At 49.0% G+C, this 23,360-nt stretch overlaps 1 protein-coding gene across 1 annotated transcript in view; it reads right to left on the minus strand.

The window, feature by feature from the left end:
* Positions 1-20,837, minus strand: part of LOC128902947 (unconventional myosin-Vb-like) — a 155,390-nt gene extending 134,553 nt beyond the window's left edge. Inside the window, exon 1 of the mRNA XM_054186727.1 lies at positions 20,708-20,837. Coding sequence (XP_054042702.1) covers positions 20,708-20,734 — 27 coding nt within the window. The 5' untranslated portion in view covers positions 20,735-20,837. The remainder of the gene's footprint in view (positions 1-20,707) is intronic.
* Between the last annotated feature and the right edge of the window lie 2,523 nt (positions 20,838-23,360).

Raw genomic sequence — 23,360 nt, forward strand, 5'->3', positions numbered from 1 at the left:
ATTGGCATTAATTACCCTTCTCTCGCCTAATTCTCGATTAATCAAAACCTTTGGCAGCGCTGTGGTGTAATCTTGTCTTCACAGTCCCGTTCCCCATCTAAACTCCACTTAAGCACCTTGATAAACATAGGTTGGATCCAAAAAATTATTAATATATACTATATAAGTTTGATTATTAATAAAGCAGTCAAAAAAATGGCCTTTGGGCTTTGATTAAGTAGTTTTAAGTGGCCTTTCACCCCATGTTGTCATAGTTCTCTATCTATAACGTAGCCTCGTGATGCTTTAGGGAAGCTCATAAGCATATTCCTTCCCCAGTGCAATGATCACCCTCCATTAAATGATTTTATATTAAAATGATCCTGGAAGAGCCAGGCTCAGCAGCCGAGGACACCAGGAATTTCAGTTGGAAAAGTCAAAAACAGGCAGCCACTTCTGGGCTGTAATTGCGGTAACACACATGGCATTCACAGCGTCATCATCCGAAATTCAGGGTACGCACCACCTCGCCTGTCACTGGAGCGCTCAGCCGTTCTCCCCATGCCCAAACGGCACCACCAAAATCTACCTTTAACTGCAGAGTCACCTCTCCACCAGATTGCATTTTCAACCGTCTTAGAAAGAAGTTAATTGGATTAATCAACCTGTAGAGTTATCCCTCACCTCTCCAGAATTTGTGCCTTAAAAATCCTCTTGGAGCGTCACTCCACGCACGCTGAATTCAAAGGGATTTTTGACCCATGGTTGTATTTATGGGGCATTTCTTCAGCCCTTTCTAAGCAGAGGGGTGTGCGGGAAAGGCCCCCAGGCCACCTTTGCATCTTTTTCATTGCTAAGCAACTAAAGGAAAACAAATTGATTACCGAGGATTTAAGTAAGCAGTGTTTTACTGGTTATAATTAAAAATTTCCAGCAATAAGGTTTGTTGGCAAGGAGACATTCGACGCCTGGAGAACGGCACCAGTTGTCAAGATGCAACGCTGGAATAAAAAAAGTTTAATTAAAATATTTGAAGTGGTGAACAAATATTCATAAACCCCCACTTGCTTCGGAATGGGGGGCGGGGGGGGCAAAGAAAGCATCTTCTGGGGAGGAAGAACTGCTCTTGCATTTTCATTTCATCACAGTAATTTCCAGGTTTTTGGAAGTGTGATTTGTACCCAGCTCCGCTTCTCCCAGGACATCCATATGCCAGACCTCAGATATGCCACTTGTATGATGCATTACTCTACATTAATGTATATATTTTGTCTCTTCTCCCCAGTGAGACAAAGACAATAAGCAAAACTTTGCAATCACTAAGCTGAAATTGTTTCAAAGCACATCCCTGAGAAAACTCAAAGAAAAGGTGGTTTCCTTTTTAATATATAAAATAGAAGGTACAGTATGGCTAGGCAGTCAGCTACGTTTTCCTTATTTCCTTGTAACTTCAAGCTGTCCAGCTAAAATACTGAGATTTGAGCTTTCCATATCTTCCAGCACTGATATCCTACAGCCTCTTATTTATATCACACAGCAGCTCCCTGGAAAACCAACCCCCGAATCCTATATCCAATTTCCTCTAATAAATGTATGGGAAATGAAAGCTTAAATAAGGAAGGATGGAGGAACAGACCATCTGCACCAACCCCTGAATTTTGAATCGCAGGAAGAGATTTGGGAGGCGACGCCATTAGCAAAATACTGTTGTGTTCTGCAGGAAGGGCTCAATGAGGGAAATCAACATTGATCTCCTCCCACGCAGATCAAGCACGGCTCTCATGAAACACCAAAGTGCCCTCACAGCAAGACACCCCAAACAGATGGAGAAAATAAAAATAAATTTTAAAAAAAAAAAAGCACGCTGTCACAGCCACCGGGTGCTGCTGCTTCTATCTCTGGCTCCACAACAAAGCTGCTCTGTTGCGTGACTCCTGGATCAATGATCAATGCACAGGACAACATCTATATCCCAACCAGGAGATGTATTTACTCATTTAAACATCCCTCCTTGTGTTACAGGAGTGTTTCTTTATTCCTCCCAAGCAGTTACAGGCTACCTCTGGGCACAGGCAGCGCTGAGCAGGCAGCAGGTGCAGAGTTTCAACACAGGCAAGGCTCAGCTCCGGCTCTTCTCATCGTCACCAGCAGCATCACAACATCCCAGGGACATCCCAGCTACGGGATTTTCATCCCACTACACATCCCCCAGCTCAGGCCCAAAGGGTTTTGCTCCAAGACTGGGAAATCCAGTTCCCATCCAAGGGATGCGTTTCCCTTCGGGAAGGATGGGCATTTATGCTCATCCTTAAACTGATGCCACCTGGTCCCACCAGCGCAGCTGAAGGACTACAACCTGTTTCAAGCAAAACTAGTTAAACTCACTCCTACCACACAAATTGTGGGGAAAAAAGGATTATTAATTAGAAAAGCAGCAAAACAAGTGAACATACACCCTGAAGTTACAGTGGTTTAAGAATGCATGAAGACAGCTCCTGAGAGACGGAGCGTGTCTCACTTGAGTTCGGGCAAAACCATAACTCAAATCCATCTCTACTAAACATAGCATTGTGACTTCTTTCTTCTCCTCTAGGGAATGACTTCATGCTTCGCTAGGTAGATGACTAAAACAAGAAAAAAAAAAAATGGAGAAACATCACGTCCTAGCCCAGTTCGTTTTGCTGTGAAAGCAAAGCTTTTGCAAACAGTGCTGACAGTTCCCAGCTCATAACACAGAAGACCAAAAATCTCTGCCCTTTCTGACAAAATATTCAGCCCCGAGACACAAGTTCCTTCAAATTCCATGGGCCAGTGGCTGGATGGGGCCACCTGAACTCATGCTCCCACTTGAGGTGTTCCTGCTACCTTCAGCCACGGGCAAACTGGCCCATGTGGCCCATGTCAGGAGGAGGACAGCTTGGGGACAGGCATGTCATGGGGCAGGCACTGTTCACGGTGTGGGTTTGTGCCATGGAACCTCCAGAGGCATCAAAAGAGGCGTTAGTGGTCGTGCACATCCATGCACGCATGGATGCATGTTCAGACAATGCTGAGAACTACAAAACTGTAGTTCGGACAACGATGAGAACTACAAAAAGCAGAGATGCTTTATATCTGCTCTTTCTTTCAGCTGCCTGCCCTTTCATCTCCCCCTTGGGCTAGAAGCAGGTCTTCTCCTCTGTCCCACACTGCATGTGATGGCAAGAGTCGTGCCACAAGTTGGAGAACGCACAGTCTGCTGCAAACTTTCAAAAAGGTACTTTTTAGGTGCTTTCTTAGTGAAAAACAAAAAAAATAACCCCCGTTTGGATCACCACATCTGGCCATCATTTACAGGCACCCAACCTGCGAAGCCCATATCAATATGTCGGTACAGGGAAATGTCAAATTGCACAGTGTGTCGGGGCTGCCTGAACGTGGTGGGAAGGCAGGCGGTCGTGGGGGGCAAGGTGTGCTCCTCCCCACCACCATGGCCTCCAAACCCTCTCTCCAGCCTTCTCAAACCTCACGTGCAGATCAGCAGAGACTTCTCTGCCTAATAGCTGGCACGCAATGAATCCAAATTTGTATTTTAGGAACCGTTTCCAAAGTCTTTAGCATCCCCGCCTTGACAATAGCTGCTTAATAGGACTCGTTTCCAGTTCCACAGCAATTAGTCTTTGAAATCCCATTGCCTTTCACAGCGTGGTGCATCCACACCAGCTCCCTCCCAGCAGCTAACGGGAATACAGGCTGCTGCAAGCCACATGGCTGTCAACTCCACAGGCTGCAAGAAAAGAGATCACACTCATCCACCTCCTCCTCGACAGCAACACTAAACATAGAGAAATCCCTCAACATTATGTTGTTCACAGGCATTTCTTGTTAAGCTGTTGCTGGTGAGGTGCCCACCAGCATCTTGAAGTGCGTGATGCGTCTGAAATTTGGACAGAAATTACATGATTTGCTGGATGAAGGCTCCTCATCCCATAAAGTTCTTGGCAGTTTTCTTCAACTGCCTAAAATTTGCGCTTTGAAGCTCTGTTTCCCCACATACCTGGTGCTAAATGCTGCACAAGCTCTGGAGCATTAAGCAAATGCCAGCACAGGAGACGGCTTTGCAGGACCTCCCCTTTGAAAGCCAAGGACACAGGCACACGATGGCACCAGACCACAGCGCCTTGGCATCACCAGCATGGCCAGCACCGGGAAGGTGCTCAGGAGAGAGCCCATCAAGGTGTGATATATTTTTGGTGCCTGTAAATATGTGACATGCAGGTTCTTTTTGGAGGGACCAGCAGACGGTGCTTTTCCATAGGTGCCAAGCATGACGACTACATTTATGGATAATTATAGTCAATTAGTAATTTAAAGAAATGATGCTAATGTTATCCTCAAGCCAAACGTGACCCACAGAGCCGAACTTAAGAAATGCAGAGTGAAAACTCCCAGAGTGACCTTATCGCTGCTTCACACTGCAACTGCCAAGGTTCGAGGTATTTTAACCTTCAACTTGGATAGTTAAAGGCGCTTTCTAATTTATTGCCCCAAATCAAGCCAGTTCTTCAGACACAGAACCACAGGCACCTCCTGCCTGCAGAAGCATCCCATGCCATGATCTCATAAACCACTGAGAAGCAAAGTTCGGTTCGTTACAAACAAGCATCAAGCATGACCACGGGATTAAAGCAAAATTCATGATCCGAATATTTCGGTTATTCTCCACACACGTCAAAAACCGCCCGGAGGAACTGAAAAGGCTTCCCCACCCTGGCTGGGTGTGTCTGGGAGACAAGGATCACTTCTTTTCTACCGCTTACATCACACAGAAGTCACGCTTTCCCAGGTGACATCAAAAATAATCCGTGTATTATTGTGCTTTGAGCACAATTATAAGGCTTTACTCAAGCAATAGGTATTTAATGTGGAATTAATTTCACAAAGCTTAGCTAACACATGAAAGTGGGTTTCCATCACACCCCAAACTTCTCCACTTGGGTCAACTCCCTTTTTATCCTAGAGCCACAAAGGCATCACCAACAGCTATTTGCTCAGAAGTTTCAGAATATCAGATGCAAGTTTCAAGTTACCATAATTATTGGCATATAATTCATGAAAATAAGGCACAGCAAACTCAAGGTACGGGATGTTTAAGGGACAAAATAACCTCAGACCACTGACTTGATAAATGTAACAGTCACTGAGATTCATTTTTGATCAGAGAAAGTGACATCCTTGCCTCTGTTCCTCCCAGGATATTGAGATAAGCAGTGAATAGGTGCTTTCCAAATTTAAGACCGTGCTCACCCTCTTCACCTCCTCCACCCACAGGCAAGCAGACTGCCAAACACCAACCAGTCTTTGCCACCACTTCACTTTTCCTCCTTCCCACAGCACCCCTCGCCCTGCTGCTCCCCGATAAGCCGGCTCTCCCAGCAAGGACAGCAGCGAGCCCTTATCAGAGCATTATTAAAGCTACTGCCAAAGCGCAGCCTCCCTATTCCCAGGTACGGTGGAGATAAGACCTGCTTTCAGTAAACAAACAGTACATTCAGAAATACTTTAGTGAGAGCAGACATTCAAATGAGAGAGGAGCAGGCCCCATCGGAGCATCAGTGAGATGAACTCAACAGTAGAAATGCAAATATTTGCTTTCCCCAACTCTCCCCCATCCTCCCGGTATTGTATTTGCAAAACGGGGTCACTTCCAGATGCAAAGCTGAAGGATGTCCCCAGCATTAACTGCATCGCCCTGGAAAGCCACACGCCAAGCAACCCTGCAGAGCAAAACCAGCCCAGCCCAATGCCTGAGGGACCTGCTGGTCACCTCCTGTTGGTCTTCCTTGATGCTTTCAATCATCCCCCTATGGAAGTGATGCAGAAAACCCTGTATTTCCACGGTCCCTCCGTTGATAGCATTTCCAGCCACGGGAATGTGGACCTAAGCTCCAGTCAAACACATTTTGGAGAGGCCACCTTAGTCAAAACCCAAAGCTGCCCGAGTCTTTGCAAGGTCTGTAAAGATAGCACCAATGGTCACAGCAACGCAGGAGGAGGGGACAACATGGCTGTTGCCGATGGGCACGGCACAGCCACGAAACGAGATCATTTCAGCTGCCACTGCTGATGTCCTGGTGAGAAACCCCGAGGGACTGGTTTTCAGAACAGCTCTTTCCATAAGAAAGCAGTTCAACCTGTTTAAAGGGTGTTTTAAGCCTGTTCTCAGAGGAGGTTTCCCCTCTGTCGGCTACCAGCAAAGCACTGACAAAAGGCTGGGCTTCGTTTGAAAACAAACATCCAAACCTCAGCGTCCCCACTGCCTGTTTCCAGCCAGAAGTCCTGGCTGGGAAAGCTCACGAGCTGGGATTTCCCTGCTCCTCCGACACTTCTGAACTCCCTTCAGGATTTGCATGCACAGGAGAAAGCCCACATGTCATTTTGCACTGACACGGAGGAAAACAAGTCACAAATCTCTCCCCATGACAAGATATAAAAGGCTAGGGGCTGCTCCGGTAGCTAGACAGACTGCTGCAGTTAAATGTTATTATCAGTCCCAATGTGCGCTTTATCGCTACAGTAAATTCATCCCCAGCGTTACATGCTCAATCCACAGAAGTCAAATGCAAGAGACATCCCCAGCAGCTGTTTAAATCCCCCAAAACGGGAAGTTTTGTGAGTATTTGGAAGGGACGTGAAGTCAGCAACCGCTAACCTCATAACAGGGGAGCTCAGGGCTCTCTAGTTCAGGAAGCTCACGGCATCCTCATGGACAGGAGAAGCTCTCAGCGAGGCTCGTGCCTGGTAGAAAGGACACTGCTCTGGCGTACAGCTGCAGGACACCGCTGCCAGCAGCATCTGGTTATTGAAGGGACACTTGAATCCTGAAGAGACACATCAAGATGTCGCATGTCACTCCGCCCCCACAAATAGTCAAGGCTGGCTTAGAGGCTGAAGGCCACTACCGTATTTTCACACCTGCCTCGGCTGCCCACGTTCAGCGCCATCAAGAAAATGTTTATGGGATAATTCCATCCCCTCCCTCGCTGCAGGTTTGTTACCAAAGCATGAGATCTACACACGCTTCTCTGGTGGCTTCAGCTTTTCTTAAGCTCTGCCTGAAAAATAAGGGTGAAAAAAGCCAAGTCTCCATTTTTAACTGGCCTGCTTCCATAAAAACTCCTTAAACATACTTAATACAACCCAACTCAGCCATCTAACATGAATCCCTTGGATGCGCTCCCAAGAGACACCTCCAAGCCTGAATCACAGGTGCTGGACAACTGCGTTAAAGCAGCAGCCAACTTTTAAAGCAGACATAAATTATGTACAAAACCTGTAAGAGACAGAGGTCAGTGCTGTTTATGAGGCTGAAGCAGGTAAGGCAGATGCAGTCAGGGCCTCTTCCATCCCTTGGGGTGTTTCAAAAGCTATCCAGCTTTCAAATTACAAGCCATGGTTCAGATCTGCAGTCATCTCCAGCACATCCAGCTACTGGGCTGGTTCTTTCAGGCTTTGGCCACTGCATTTTGCTCTGTCCTGACTTGCTAAATGACACGGGTTTTGTGTGAGCAGGAGGAATGGAGTCAAGTCCTTCTAAAACGGCCTCTTCCCTCCCAGACAAATTAGCTATAGTGAAGTTTAGCCTGACTGCAAGACAGGTTTGTCCAGATCCCAGATATTTTAGCTCTTCCCAACTTTCCAGCTGCTTCCCAGGCACGTGAGAGTGAGCCGACAGGCATCAGCACCACTGGTGCTTACAGAAGCAGCAAGACCACCTTCCTGTCCAACCGGGTACCATCGCTCCTGAGTCACCCGAAGATCACAGGAGCTCTCGGCATCACGCATGACTTCAGTCAGGGCTTCAACATCCGCTGGCAATGCTTCAGAAATTCCACTCGAGTATTTCATGGGGCACAACTGTAATTTGGAGTTCAGAGCCCCCATGAATACCCCAGTGACCAATTCACCAAACACCCAGAAGCACGTGTGAAGGAAATGGATTTATCTAGACAAGCACCAGGGCTGCCTATCTTGCAGCTACCGCTGTAACGGCATGTAAAAACGGCGTTTACCAACAGAGATGCACCCAAAAAAACTGTCAGTTTACTGACTTCAAAGTTTGAAGGCAGAAGAAGCAAGATTTTAACCTGGAGGAAAGCATTAAGCTGCTTGGTAAAGATGCTTGAAGCTTATAACATAGCTCTTAAAAGAAAAAAAATCAGGGAACTACTTAGAAAACAAGAGCATTGAGTTGGGGTTTTTTTCCCTGCAGCACGGCAATGAAGTCCATGGCTGCAGGCAAAAATAGGGCATTAAAAAACACTTACAAGCTGAATGATCATTCAAAAGGTTGTCTTCAAAAATAACAATCAAAGGTTGAAAACTTGGACCCCCTTCCAGAAGCCAGCAGCGGTTCCAGCACATCTTCAGGGTGGAGTTTTTTCCACTCAAACACTGCCCCCGCAGCAAAGCGCATCTTCCCCTTTTCAGGTGGGCTCTGACATTGCTCCATCACATTGGACGTTCACACCGGCACGTCAGATTGCAAGACACAGTCAGCCTTTAGCTCCAAGATGAAATTAAGACAGAAGCATCATGACAATACTCTGGAAGGAGTGCAAAGCTATTTTTAATAAGGGGTTATAAGAAGTTTTAAGGAGACTAAGTCGGTTTTGCTCAGCTTACACAACTGCCAAGAAAAAAACCTTGCACAAAGGAACAGCCACAAGTCGCTTGACAGAACTTGCAGCGCTGAAAATTATGTAGCTACTGCTTGAAGAATGCTCTCTTTTGTTGTCTTTGAAGAAAAAGTTTATACATGACAAATTTAAGCATCAGGTTTGGCTTTCTCACTGTTTTGCAACATCATAGTGCTACACCTCTACAATTTCTGCTTTGGCCAGAAGCCCCCAATAACACAAGAATAGGGATGAACCGCATGTAAGGTCTGTGGTATGAAGAAAATACAGAAACCTGCCTTTACGGATTAATATTCCTCTGTCCTTAAGTACTTAAGACGCACTTCATTGCGTAGACACCTTTCTGAGCTGGGATGCTCAAGGCAAACTCCCACACCAGGTTCCCCATCCCCATAACCAGCCAACGCTGGTCACCAACAGCTGGACCAGAGCCACATCGCGCTGGACCACATCGCCCCAACACCCACCCCTTGTGCTCGGGGGAACATCCCAAAGGTGACGGGCATCTGCAGCCTGGGGATGGTCATCTCTGATAACACAGATTTGTTAAAATCCAGTTAGTGCCAGCATTTTTGTTAAAAAAAAAAAAAAAAAGCACCATAGAAAGAAAAAGCAAACCCATCTGGAACCTGGGAAAGAGTCAGCACGATAAAATAAAATCTAAAAGCTATAAATAATAATTCTTTTTATGCTGTGAATGTTTCTCCCTCCCCCACCATATAGCTCAATCTCTATTGTCTGAAAAGCGTTTATCTGAAAGTGGGTCATGTCTCCTGGCATTACTAAATCTTCCCAAATTTCCCCTGATTAGTCAAACACGATATCCTCTCTGACATCTGAGTGATTGAGGTAGTGTGTAATGCCATTTTTCCCCTGAATGAGCCACATCAAAGAGGTTTATAAGCCGAGAGATGGCATGCTGGATAAAATAGTCGCCAACAGATTGTCCCCAAAATACAACCGAGGAAAACTAAATTGTTTTGTTGGAAGGTTTTTCCTCTAGAAACATTCGGCCTTTAGTACCGAATGCCGAGAGACAAGAAACTGCCTTCAGAGTTGCTAAAATGACGAAACCTCACTAACTTGTGAACCACGTGGTCCGATAGTCAAACACGCTTCTGCGCACTAAAGTCTCAGGGATTTTCTATCAGCCACAACATCCAGTCTGCTCTTCACACAGGGACACCAAAATCCATCCTGCTGGAGATTAGCAACAGCAAATGACTGAATATTAAAACAGAGTCATCTGAGAGTAAAAAGGAGGAAAAAACAGTAAACCTGCTACTCAAAAAAAGAAAACGCCATTTAAAATTGGGATATGACAGCAATTAATAGCTCGGGCACGACTTATATCCAAAGGGTTCAAAAATATCATCCTTTGGGGAAGGACACCAGGATCCCGGGAGGATGCTCAGCCAGGATGAGTGCTATCCCCAGGACTGAAGCTGAGATCCCTCCTCGCAGGAAAAGAGCTGAAGCTCCAAAGTACTTATCAGGTCAGTGATTAGATGAGATCCGAGCAAAGTTTAGCAAGTAACAGCAGAATTTGCATTCCGCTGATTTACTTCACATGACTTTCCAGCCCTGAAACTTTGTACCAGAGCAAAGTCTGACAGGAGGCAGCACCATTTTCAGACAAATAATTAAAAATAAAAAAAAATAATAAAAAAAAAATAAACCAAACCAGTGAAAGCTTGAAGAGTCTACGGACTTTTTGGTGTATAGAATATCCTGTTTCTGATAATAGACTTTTTTTTTTTTTCAAATATGGATTTCTGCATCATACTGTTCCTCAGACAAAAAGGGCAGCCCTGGGAGGCTGCGTTTGGGCAAGATCAGCGGTTTTTCTGCCCGGTGCTGGAATTTAGGATGCAAACGCCGGTGCAGCAGCACTCGGGGAGGAAAAGCCTGCTCGCAGCTTTTCTGCTCACAGCCTTTGGGGACTGCGAGGAGTTGTGCAGCCTGAGCCATCTCATCTTCTCCAGCACGGAGCATCCAGTGCTGCAAGGTACATTCAAGCAAGTTTTGTTCCTAAAGATGATTTGAACCCACCTCGAGGGTTGAGCAAGTGGATATTTCAGGTTTCTCAAAGCTGGGCAGCGCTGCTCGTGTCCATCTGGAATCACGGGGATGGTCCCCGCACTCCCAACCTGGGGGAGGGATTTCCCTAAAATAAACAGGTACGAGCACGGCCATCACTCACTGAAACGGCAGCACAGAGGGAGAAGCGTGAAAGGATGAAGATTAGCTCCGACAGCCTTGACTCCCAGTTTATTTTGGCACGGTGAGAGCACACAAGGCTTCAAAGCAGCTCCTGGCGAGCAGGCGAGGGTCCAGGTGGCAGAAGTCACCCCCAAGGCAAAAGCCGTTCCTGCCACCAGTTGCACCCAAAACACCAGCCCTTTATTTAACCTCGAGTATCAATATTTTCTGGAATTCAGATTTGCACGCTTAAGACACCCAGGTTCTTCTCCCCCCCACCTTTTGGTTTGTTTTTTTTTTTCCTCTTCTTCTTGTTCTTTATTAAAAAAGGAAGTATTTTATTTCAAGAGCTCTGCCTCCATGACCTTCCTGGCTCTCTGGCCAGGGTCTTTATAACACCCAGGGCCATAAAACACTGGCTGCAGGAGAGCCGAGGGCAGGCTCAGCCCAAAAGCAGAGTCCTTCACACAGGGACTTCACACCCCTGAAAGCCATCCAGCCACAAGCAACATGTCCTCAGCTGCCCCTAAGGGTGTCACAGCCAGACGGGAGAGGAAAAGCAAACTACATCTCTGCAACACCAGATTCTAGGGGAGAAAACCCCAATATTGGGAGTAGGAAAGTCCCTGCAGACACCCCCGAGGGCAGCTCTCCACCAGTCCCTGGGTGAGATGTTCACACCCTGTGCAGACATTGCTTCTGGAAGAGCTTTTTAGTGGTGTTAAAGCTCTTGCTTCAACCAAAACAGGCTTTGTTGGTACCATTAACTACCAGATGGTAGTTGATGGCCTATCCCAGTAGAGAAGTGATTTCTTACAAGGCCAGGTGCGGACAGGAAAGCAAGGTGACATCATGGTGACACAGGATGAGGAGCACTTGGTCTTTAATTTCCTTCGTTATTTTATTTCTTACCGCTGAACATGGTGGTGAAAGCAGACATCAGCTAGGCAAGAAATGGGCACCCCACAACCATGGGACAGGCTAGTAAGAGCCACACCAGTATCTCGTTGGGGTCTGGAGCAGGACCTTCCCCTCCTGCACCTCCACCTTGTCTCTAAAACAGGACTTATGGTCCCACCATGAGATGTAGGACTAGTCCAAGACCACAGTAGTCCAGTAGTGCCTCGTGAAAGCCACCTCCAGCTCTTCATCTCTACCCCACCAAGAGATTAAGTCCTTTACTAAGACCCCCGTTGTCCCCATGGACAGCAGGTGGGCACTGCTGCTCTGTCCAAGCTGGACATCACACTTGCTTGCCCAAAAACCAGCGACACCTACAGCACCCGCGTTATCAGAGCTCAAAGTAATTAAGAAGCATAAATCCATGAGGGAGTTACTCAGCTTAATTAGATTGAAAATTATAGCTTCCATCACCTCAGTATCTCAGCATCCACTCGCTGCCTTGAGATATGCTTACACCAACTTTCTGCTCGCTTGGGGCGTAGCACCAGCAACTGGCTTTGTGACAGGCACGGGGATCAGATTTTTTTTTTTAATTTTTATTTTTTTTTTCCTAAACAGCTTCCGACACTCATTTGCTAAGACATATCTCAGAGGCCCTGGCTGCCTGCTCAGGGATTTGGCAGATGAAGGTTTGCCTGAGACACCTGAAATCGTCCCTGTGTGGCTTTCACAAGAAACCGGACATTCCCATGACTGTCCTTCATGATTTTTAAAAGCCATCTTTAAATATATTAAGGGTCTTTTTGTCTTTGAAGAGCAGTGACTCGCCAGGACACATCCCCGAGATGTAACATGTCATTTTGATAAGTAGCGGCCGTGATTCATCCACAACACATCCTGCTCCCAACAGCCCTGTAAACGGTGGTTAGCACACCCTACCAGCACCTCAGTGGGACTATCGTAAGGGAGCTTGGGCGATGACTCACGGGAAGGGTGAAGGTATGGATTAGCTGGCTTTAAGCACTGGCTCCACACCTCGGTGGAGCCACCAAGTGAAACATACCCCTTCACGAGGCCACCAGCCCCATGGGGCTGCCTGTAGTTCAGCAGGATGGGAAGCAGTCATGAGCTGAAAGGGCTGCTCAACCTCAAGCATGGAGAAGACATGTTTTCAAGGAAGAGCTAAGCTGGAAGCACGTGGCAAACAGAGACTCATGGGCAGAAAGATGGATGAGAGCCAAGAGGAACATCCAAAAGCCAGGAGAGACAGGTGGACACAGCACACATCTCCTATTGAGGAGCCAAGCCACATTAATACCAAACACCTGGAGCACACCAACACCAAGCACCCTGACAACACGAAACCACCCCACTGGTACCACCACCAGTGCCCATACGGGAACAGGAATTATGAACTGAAGAAGGTGGTGATGGCCGTGCATTAAAGGACGACATGGCCAGGGTATCCTACAACCTGCCCTGCACCATAAACAGAGTGGAAGTGGGCAGCAAGACATGTCACACAGTTGGTGATCTGCTATAATTGCCAGAACAGGGTCTGAATGTCCTAACAGCACCATCGGTTTCATACAGATAAGCGCAAGAGACTAAAAGCCAGTACTAAAAAGCTGCTCATGGAGGAAAAAGTAAATAATTTTTTTTAAAAAAATCAAACGGGGATTTGGTTAAAAGTGGTGAAGGATGGTGGCACAGCGGGTCAGGAGCACACACTGCTGGAGGAGCTGCACCGCAACCCAACCACCCTGCACCAAGACATGGGTTTGGAGCCATACCCTGCAATTAAGGGTACTCCTCATAGTAAGGGTTTATAGACTTACGTTGCTTATAGTCCTATAGTCCAGCCTTTGACACGTTTAACCTATTCCCATGAGTCACGGGTTTCAGTCGGCTGCAGAAGGCTTTGGACATGGCCAAGTCAAAAAGGAGCGCACAGCTGGAGAAAAGGTCACATTTCCAGGCTGCACACTCTTCCCTGTAGGGATGTTCCTCTCCAAGCCCTCTGGATACCCCAGGAAAGGCAAAGACCAGAAATATCAAATCCTTAATAGCCTCATCAGTAAAACTGATGAGTTTACCATGACCTGGGCATCACATTAAAGAGCATTCAAATGAGGAAGGCCACGTAAAACCCATCACCCACCACCCCATGGTCCTCCCCAGCCCTGCCACCATCTCTGGATGGGTCTCTGCTCATTTCCAGAGGACCAGGCTAAGCCAAAACCCAACCCAACTCTACCCCACAAGATGTGTCCTGCAGCAAGCCAGAGGCATATGAGGGCAATCGCTTTACACAACCAACTTGAGACCGAGAAAGCTCACAGTGAATTTTTTTTTCCGGTTTTGCTAAATACCAAATTCCTCACTGAAATGTTTTGCAAACATTTCACGTGTCTGCCAAAGCTTGGGGCCTTGCTGCAACCAAAGCAGCCATTTTTCTGACCTGGATTGTAGTTCATGCTGATGTTCCTTTAACCACCACAAAATGCCTCTGTTTGCAGAATGGGTCAAAGAGCAGATAATAACACCACAAAAAACTCAACTCAGGGCTTTACCTATGCTACCTGCTATTTATTACACTGCTGACTAACTCAGAAGGTCAAAGTCCACCTTTCACGCTAAAGTTAGGCTATTCCTGTGGTTTCCTTCCCGGACAACTATCTGAGTAAGGGTACACTACTCCTTTTTTGGCCAGAGCTACAAACCAATTGGCATATAAATTAAAAGCCCAATGTGCCTAGAACTGCACTGCACTATAGCAAACTGAGATCAGCTTCAAATATATATATATAAAAAAAAATACAGATACAAACACACATAGCCTTCTTTCTTAGTCAGCAGAAGGGATGCATGCATTCATGTTCAGGGTTGTAATTTCCTAGGCCTGGTTATTGGCAGGAGAGAAGAATAACGAAGCAAAAATCCTCCATTGTAAATACATTCCTCAACGGCAGCCAGGCTGCCTGTGACAAATGCCCTCAGTTAAACACCTTCCTCGGGGCAGAAGAGGGTAGGACTGACTCATCCCATCCCATCCCACCCCACAAGACCAGCACGAGCCACGTGTTGCTTCGGGCTCCTGACCCGCTGCTGTCCCCAAGTTTCCATCCTTCACCCTGGAGTTAACCCAGCATAGTGCTGCAACTTGGGATGTGCGCAATGGGATTTCATGCACGCCCACCCCCCCATCCCCAATTTCACAACCTTAAAACAGTATCAGGGTAGGAATTCTTAAAAACAATTTTTGAAAAAAAGCAAGTTGACTAGTCCCAGTCAGCAAAAGGCCATAAAGCAGGAATCAAGTTAATTAAGCCCTGCTGGAGTCATTCCCAGGGCTGTGTCCCAGCATCAGCGCTGAGCTCCATACTCCTTAACTCAGTGGCTCTCATCTAACCCCAGCAGAGACACTGTTAAATGCACAACTGAGATGAACAACGGCATGAACAGAAAATGCGGTTATTTTTGCAGCACAAAGCCCGTGGCGTGCCCTGCAGCAGGACATCCATCCACACGACGCCAGTGGAGCACAGGGCAAACTCCGGCCACCTCCTGCCCGCCGAGAGAGGCAAATGCCCGCAAAGCCACCAGCACCCATCTCTCACCACCCTTGAACCTACTCAAGGCCATGTAACCAGTGGAATGAATTGTATTTAAACCCCCAAGTCTGGTTTTGCTTTGCTCTCCTCCACGCCATCTTGGGGAAGCTGAGGAGGTCCCCAAGCGGTAGTGGAGGTGGCAATGCCCTTGGCAATCATATTTTACATTTCAACGATTTTCTCTCTGCGACTGCAGCTAATAATGAGGCAGGATCAGGAGGAGACCAGGGATGCCGATGGATCCATCTTTAAATAAAAATCCCAGCGTGGCTTCCAAGCCGACCCTGCCCTTTGTGGCATGACCCAGACTTGCCCTCATAATCTAAAATAAAGAAGAATAAAAACACCAAAAACTTCAAGTATAACCTGCTTTTCCTAACAGCAGCAGCAGGAGTTCAGAAGCTCCGCAGCCCTAAGAGCTCTGCATCAGAGTTCCCGCGGATGTCCTGGAACCAAACCCCAAACTTTCCCTGTCCCCCACACTTATTCCCAACAATGTTTTCTACATCATACACAGAAAATCTTCTCTGCTCCTTCCCAGCTGCTCCTCAACCCCAACCCAGCACACAGACACCCGCTAAGGATGAATCCTCCCTGAGCCTTGGAGGATAAATAATTTTCAGAAAGGTTTTATGCCAGAAGGTCTATGCCAATTCATTGATTCAATCAGTGTGCGATCACACTGGCAATATTGGCTTTTGAAAAGTTTCTCCCCAGGGTCAGAAACCACCAATTCATTCCAGCTACTTTATTTAATACGACAACTTAAGTGAAAACCAGAGAGTTTCTCCTACATCCAACACTAGCCATTAGAAGAGGATTTTTTAATGCATTAAGTTCTATCGTCTATTAAAAAATACTTGGCGTATAACAGTCACTTTGCACAACAGGAGGGGGAGATGGGGGGAAAGAAAGAAATAATCTGGTTTCTTGCTCATCCAGAGCTTGCAAACCTTCTGAAGAGCCTATCTCGAGCTGCACAACACCCCAGGAACAGAAAGGCACAGCTTACTCCCTAGCCTGGCAGAAGCACTATTTTGCATTAGGTTCAGAGGCTATGCTTAAATTAACAATTAACATATTTTAAGAAGTACCTTTAAGAGAGCAGAACATCCAGATGCAAAAGCAATTATATTTGGTTTAGTAATATAAAGAGCTTCACCTTGCAATAACGAAGGCTAGCCATGCAAACAAGTCTAATCTCCAGTTTAATGCTGCAAATCAAACCGTTGCTGGAGACGGCATCTTCCAGGGGCGATGTCCTCCCTCCATGCTGCCCAGCACCCAGCTCAGAGGAGCAGAGCGTCCCTGTTATCTCATTACAGAGTAATGCTGGCATCTGCACAGGCTTACGGGGATTGGACTGCAGTTACCTCGGCTGGCGTTTAGCTGCATCAGCAACAGGTTTCTTTGGAGGGCTCTGGCCGGAGAGGAAGGAAAGAGCATCGCATGCGGGGAGATGCCTTTTTTTCAACCAAATAGGGTTTGAGCAGCTCCTCTGCCCAGCTGCAACCAGTCTGGCTGGGCACATCCCACCACTGCCATGCTCCAACGGGAACGCTGGGGACACGGCAGGAGCAGGACCATCCTCAGGCAGCCTTAGAAAGATGTTTTCACGGGGTAACAGGGCCATACACAGGTTAGGCAAAGCTCCACCTGGAACAGTTTTTTCCAGGTGGGAATCCTCAATGCTGCCTTCTCCCCTTGCACGCGCTGGTGCCAGGGGCTCCAGGACCAAGTCTGCACCCTTTACCATGCAGTTCCTCTTCTGCTAGCATGCAAGTTGCACTAAATTCATCTTTGCTTCTGCAACAAAATAAATCCACAGCCAAAGTCCCCAGGTACTGCATCGTGAGCAAGAAGAGTCTTACAATGGTCTCCCCATAAATATTTACCCAAGTGGAGTCCTACATGCCTGAAGGTTGATGCAGTTTTGGAACTACTCATGTGCTCATAATTAGGCACAGCCGTTAATTAACTTGTTTGATGGGGGCTATTAAACACCAGTAATACCTGCTCTTAAAGGGGCACAAGTGAGATCCCGCATGGACAGGGCCTTCACCAGTAACTCACGGCTGCTGGTGTTTCCAGGATGGGTTTCCCTCCAGTTTAAGTGCTCCTCAGGGCAGCGCTGAGCCTAACACAGCACAGTCATTGGCGTGGCTTAACAAGCACCAACTTAAGCACCGAGAAAATATTACATGTCCCACAAGGTCCCAGGAGATCTTCTGCAAGCATCAAGTAGAAGTTAAGGACTCTCTACACAACACATAGCAGCTCCCATTACAGCCCAAGAGGAAGGAGAGGTGGGAGGACCTGAGAAGTCCCATTCGGCGGCTCCGAAGCAGCTCCCCAGCAGTTTCTTTCATCCTGGTTCAACCAGGAGGAGGAAGGACTCCAATGGAGGTACCGTTGTGGCTGCGCTAATGCAACACAGAGCATCAGATCAATAGGCTTTTAGCAAGACAGCTGTATTGATTCCAGCGAGCCGGATTGTCCGCCTTCCCTCAAAGAGCTTCACCCCCACCCTGCTGACAAGGTGATCTAGGAGGCCCCACCTCTGCGCTTGGAGAGTCATCTCCTGAACTGTAACACCCCATTGAAGCTCTCCCGCTCTTCCCCTCTCCTTTCCTCTGTTCACCCCCATGCCAGCCTGCAAGAGCATCTTCTGGCAGCCGCGCACAGATGGTGCATCAACACCCAACTGCCCGGGGCAGGTCAGCCCTCCACAGCAGGTTGTCTTCTCCCCACCATACTCTCGGAGGCCTCTCTACCATGTATGAGCTATAAGGCCACAGGGCCAAATGCCCTCATCCTCACAGAGGTGATGTGCAAGTGACCCTCCTTAATGCTTTCTAAGAGTAGGCTACAGAGCAACATATCCACTTCACCTTGGGACCTCCATCAGCAGCCCGCACCCTCAGCATCTTAAGGCTGTTGGGTTTGTTGTGTTTTTTTTAAGCCGTCTTTGCTCTTTTTCTTATATACTCAAAGTCCCAGGAAACATTTTCTTGCTGCTTCAAAGCCCAGAGCCAGCACAGAAGCCCCACACAGAAGGAGATCCAGCAGGACAGTCCTAAATTTCATTGCAACACCAGCACATAGCCCCACAGATGACCTATACGGGTTCCAAGCACCATCAGTGGCCCCACCACCTACCACAACAGCTGTGTCCCCAAAACGTCCCCGCAAGACAGACGGACACCAGCAGAAGGGCCAGTGCTGAAACACCAGCTCTCATCAAGAATCTTTGTTGTCATTAACAATAAATTTAATGACATGCACAGATTGTCACCAAATTGTCACTTCTCAAGTGCCTCATCGAAAAGTCCTTGTACGGCAACAGGATCACAAGTGATGCCCAGGCAGGCATCTTATACCCATTCAGCGGATGAACAGGAGTATAAACCTCATCAAAACACAGCACAGACTAATTACCTGTTCATCAAGTTAAGAATCAGTTAACCTGGTTGTTATAACCAGCCCATAGATACGGATAACACAGCGCTTGCAGCCAGCTTCCCTCCTCCCTGGGGATGCTTGCCATCGCATCCATGCACTCATCCGATGAGATGCTGCGGTCGGCACATCAGAGCAGTTTAGCCACGGCTTTCCTTGTGCTCCCCTTCAGATCTTCCAAAGGAAAAAGGTTTTCCAAACCTGAGACTTTGCTTTTGAAATGCTCCCGAGAAGGACAGAGGTCAGCCCGCTCACAAACAGCCCAGCTCAATCCAGAGGGGCTTCTTAAATTCCCACAAGTTCAAAGGAGGAGCCTCCAGATTCACACATCATCCTGCCTCCATTTGATAACAACGGCCAAAAAAATAAGCGGCAACCCCCGACTTAACACAAAAGCCGTTCGCAAAATGAGTTACAAATGCAGAAATCTGCAGCAAAATTAAGCCTGAGAGACTGGCACGGAGACAAAAAGTGGTTCCTTGAGAGGGCTGGTGCCAGTCTGGCAGCGCCTCCACGCTGACCACGGTCACAGGAAAAATTTAAAACATTAAAATACTAAAATTCTCATTATTACAGTAGACGATGCTGGCACTTCACAGCCTTTCAGCAAAAGCATTCTGAAGCCAAGCACTTTTCTCGATGAGCCCCTGCCTAGTGTTATTGATGGCTTTTACTAAGCACATTCCCTGGATCCCGTAGCACTCCCGGGCAGCCTCAGGAAGATGCGGAGCGCAGGGAGAGTGCTCTCTCCATATCAGTTATCGCTCCGTACTGGGCTGATCTCCGGCTGCGCGCGAGGAGCTCTTTCATCCAACCAAGTCAATCAGGAAAGATCTCTCCAGACACAAATATCTCGCTGGGGGGGGGGGGGGGGACGGGCAGAAACCCCCCAAACCACACAGGGTGCATCTCCAGCCCGCTTTGGCCAAGGAGCGGGAATACCCTGCACCCTGCCCAAATATCCCACAGCCACAAAATAATTAAAAAGAAAAGATCTTGTCTAGATCCCAGGCTCTGCTTAAAAAAAATCAGCAGCCCAGCTTCCCATGGTCACAAAGGCCACTTTTTCGGTGGAAAGCTGTGGTTCTCTCTGGGAAGCGACGGGGAAGGCGGCTGGCTGCCATCCCGCTGGCATATCCGTGCCAGCCCGGCGGCGCGCAGCACCCTGCCAGGCCATCAGCCATGTTACCTTCCCTCGCTGCCATGAGGAAGCGGGTGCGCTTGGTCGGACCCCTGCCGAGGGAGTAATATTCGGGAGTTGCAAAAAAAAAAAAAAAAAAAAAAAAAAAGGACTCTGGAAACCGAGCACCTTCGGAGCATTTCGGTGAGTTACAGCAGTTGTAAGGACTGCTCTTCCCCCCTCCCTCACCCTGGTGTTTTAGGAATAGGAGGGAAAATAAATTATTCTATGAGGACTTGGGGAAGCTGAGCGTGTTTTGGCTGCGTGTTCACCTGCTCCAGGGACGGACCCCACGAAGGACGAGGCCAAGGCCGCCGTGACCCACGGGCGAAGTTCGCCCTTCCCCACAGAAACCAGCCCCCTCACGGCACCCCCGTCCCTTCCCCACAGAAACCGGCCCCTTCACGAAATCCCTGTCCCTTCCCCACAGAAAATCGGTCACCTCATGAAACCCCTGTCCCTTCCCCACAGAAAATCGGTCACCTCCCGGAACCTCCGTCTCTTCCCCACAGAAACCAGCTCCCTCACGGCACCCCCGTCCCGGCTCCCAGGGCGGGCGGTGGGGTTTCTCCTCTCCCCGGGCACCGAAGGGTGCGGGGAAAGTTGCGGTTCCCCTCCGTGACTGCGAAACAACCCCCCCAAAACACAGAGAAGATACCCCCCCCCTGAGGACAGGCGCCCGCCCCGCTCACCTTGGTGTAGAGCTGCGCGGCGGACATGGCCGGGGCGGGCGGCGCTAGGCGTGGGGCATGGGGCCGGCAGGCAGCGAGCGGCGCCGCCGAACCAACCGACTGCCGGACAGACCGATCGACAGACCGACCTTTACACCCGTCGCCGCCGGCCGGGGCGCGGGGAAGGAGAAGAGAAGGGAGCGGCGCGGAGCGGAGCGGGGGGGGCAGAAGGAGGAGGAGGAAGCGGTACCGCTCCGCCTCCGCCGCGCCCCGCTCAGGTATGAGGCGGTGCGGCCGGGCACGGCACGGCTGGGCTCCCTTCGGCTGCACTCGGTTGAGTTCGGCTCCGTCCGGCTCGGTTCGGCTGGACTCGTCTCGGTTCGGCTGGGCTTGGCTCCGTTCCGTTCGGCTCGGCTGGAGTCTGCTCGGTTCGGCTCGGCTGGGCTCGGCTCCGTTCCGTTCGGCTCGGCTCGGCTGCAGTCGGCTCGGTTCGACTCGGCTGGGCTCGGCTCCGTCCCGTTCGGCTCCGTTCGGCTGGACTCGGCTCGGCTGAGCTCGGCTCCGTTCGGTTCAGCTCCGTTCGGCTGGACTCGGCTTGGTTCGGCTGGGCTCCGTTCGGCTGGACTCGGTTCGGCTCGGTTCGGCTGAGCTCGGCTCCGTTCGGTTCTGCTCGGCTCGGCTGAGCTCGGCTCGGTTCGGCTGAGCTCGGCTCCGCTCGGCTCTCCTCAGCTCCAGCATGAGGGAGCCGTCGCACTTCCTTCACTTGAGGTGCTGAAACGCCCTGCATTTGCTGGTGGGTTTAGGGTATTTCCCCCCCCCCTTTTATTCTTCGTCCTTTTCCACGGAATTAAGTCATTAAGCCCCAAGAAGGTGCCCCTCAGTGGTTTCAGGCCCTGCCGTCTTCATACATCTACGGGGGTGCAAAGAATGACCTTCCTGTGGGAGCCTGTGACGGGCCCTGGCACCAGGAGTCGCGCCCGCATGAGCCCGCTGGAAACACACTCAAGGAACCCACCAGCGACGGGATTTTCTCCATCTTCTCCTGCCTGGAGGTGGCTTTGGGTTCCCACCACCATGGCTGTGCTCCGGGGCGCTGGTGGTGTGTCACCCTGACGTCGGGAATTGGCCAAAAAATTGTGCAGAAACAGCCAAAAAATGGTCCCCAGCCCATCTATCCGTAGCCACGCCGCCTCCCTCCATCCCCTGGGAGCACCCCATGCCTCAATTCCTGCTTGTAAGGCACTTTCTTTGGGCCCGAGAAGGATGATGCAAATCCAAAGTATTCCTAAGTAATCACTACTGCTATTCATTATCGTTCAAGGCATTTTGCATATTAACTAAGCAGGCGGAAAACGCCCTCAGCAGGGCCCATTCCCTGCCACAGTTGTTTACTCCATCAGGGGGGATCCCCCCTGCCGTGGCTTCGGGCTGTGCCACGCACAGGGCACCCACAGCCTTCCTTTAAAGCCACGCTGGTGGCATCTCACCCTCCGCTCCTCGTCCCTTGGGGGCTGAAAACACCCCCCATTTTGGTGTCTTTTGCCTTTCTGCCCCCCTCCCCAGGACCCTGGCAAGGAGCAGCGCCAATTATGGTAGGAGGACAGCCAGCATCGCAGATATCTCTCTTTTCCAGCTCTTTATGTCCTTGATGAATCCAAATAAATCGCAGGTGGCTCCGGGGGAAGATTGGAAAGGAGCAAAGAAGGGGAGAAAAACCTGCACCCTGTCCAGAACTTACCCTGGGTAACACATTAGGCAGCGTAATCTCTGCAAAGCCTCCAAGATAGCTTTGTTGGGCAAACAGAACTTGCTCCTCTCCTTTTATTAAATCAACGGTAGAAACAAAATGTGAAGCACTGGCACGGAGCAAAGGTTTCAGTGAAGCCTGGGTAGCAGTGATAGCCCAGAGGCGAAGCACAGCCGTTCCCATGAAATACCAGCTGGTGCCGCGTGTGATTTGCCATTAATCTAAAACTTTAATTAAAGATAGAAACTAAAAACCCCAAAATACATAGGAAATCCCTGAAGTGTGTCCTAAGTGCTGAGTTGCCTGAAATTCTCTCGTTCGGGAGGCTCCTTTCCATTTGGGAATCAAAACTTGCGTTGATCGTAATATTTAACAAGCGCTGGCTCTTAAATAGCATTTTATGGTACTACGTATTGCATTCATGTTGAAGGCACTTAGAGGTGAAAATTAACCAAATACCAGGTTTACCAGGGGTAAAACGAGAGCTGAGTCAACCTCATTCCTCAAAATTAGGAACAAGGTTCAAAGTAGTTTAGACTCCCTCTGTGTGTGTATTGAGGTTTGCTGGGAAAGGCTTGTGCTTTCGCTGGATGTCTCCTGGACGTGGCACTGCCTGCGCGGGGCGCGGTGGCAGGTAATGCAAAAATATGGAGCGTTAATTCTGACAACTAAAAAATGCCCATCAGCACGGAGTTCGCTGTTGCTAAAATACAACCCCAGGTCCTGAATTTTTGCCCGCAGAGTTGTCCCAAGGACCTGGAAGCTGGACTTTCCCCCTGGGCCGTGCGGGAGTCACCACGTGCTCCGGCTGGGCACGATCCTCGGGTCTGGCCGGGGCTGCGGTGTCACTGTACCCTAGGCATGGCTGCGCTGGCCGTTTCCGCAGCAAGCGTTTCCTCCCCGTGTTAAAGCAATGAATAATTAACA

The sequence above is a fragment of the Rissa tridactyla genome, chromosome Z (assembly GCF_028500815.1).
Source record: "Rissa tridactyla isolate bRisTri1 chromosome Z, bRisTri1.patW.cur.20221130, whole genome shotgun sequence".
Lineage (NCBI taxonomy): Eukaryota > Metazoa > Chordata > Aves > Charadriiformes > Laridae > Rissa > Rissa tridactyla.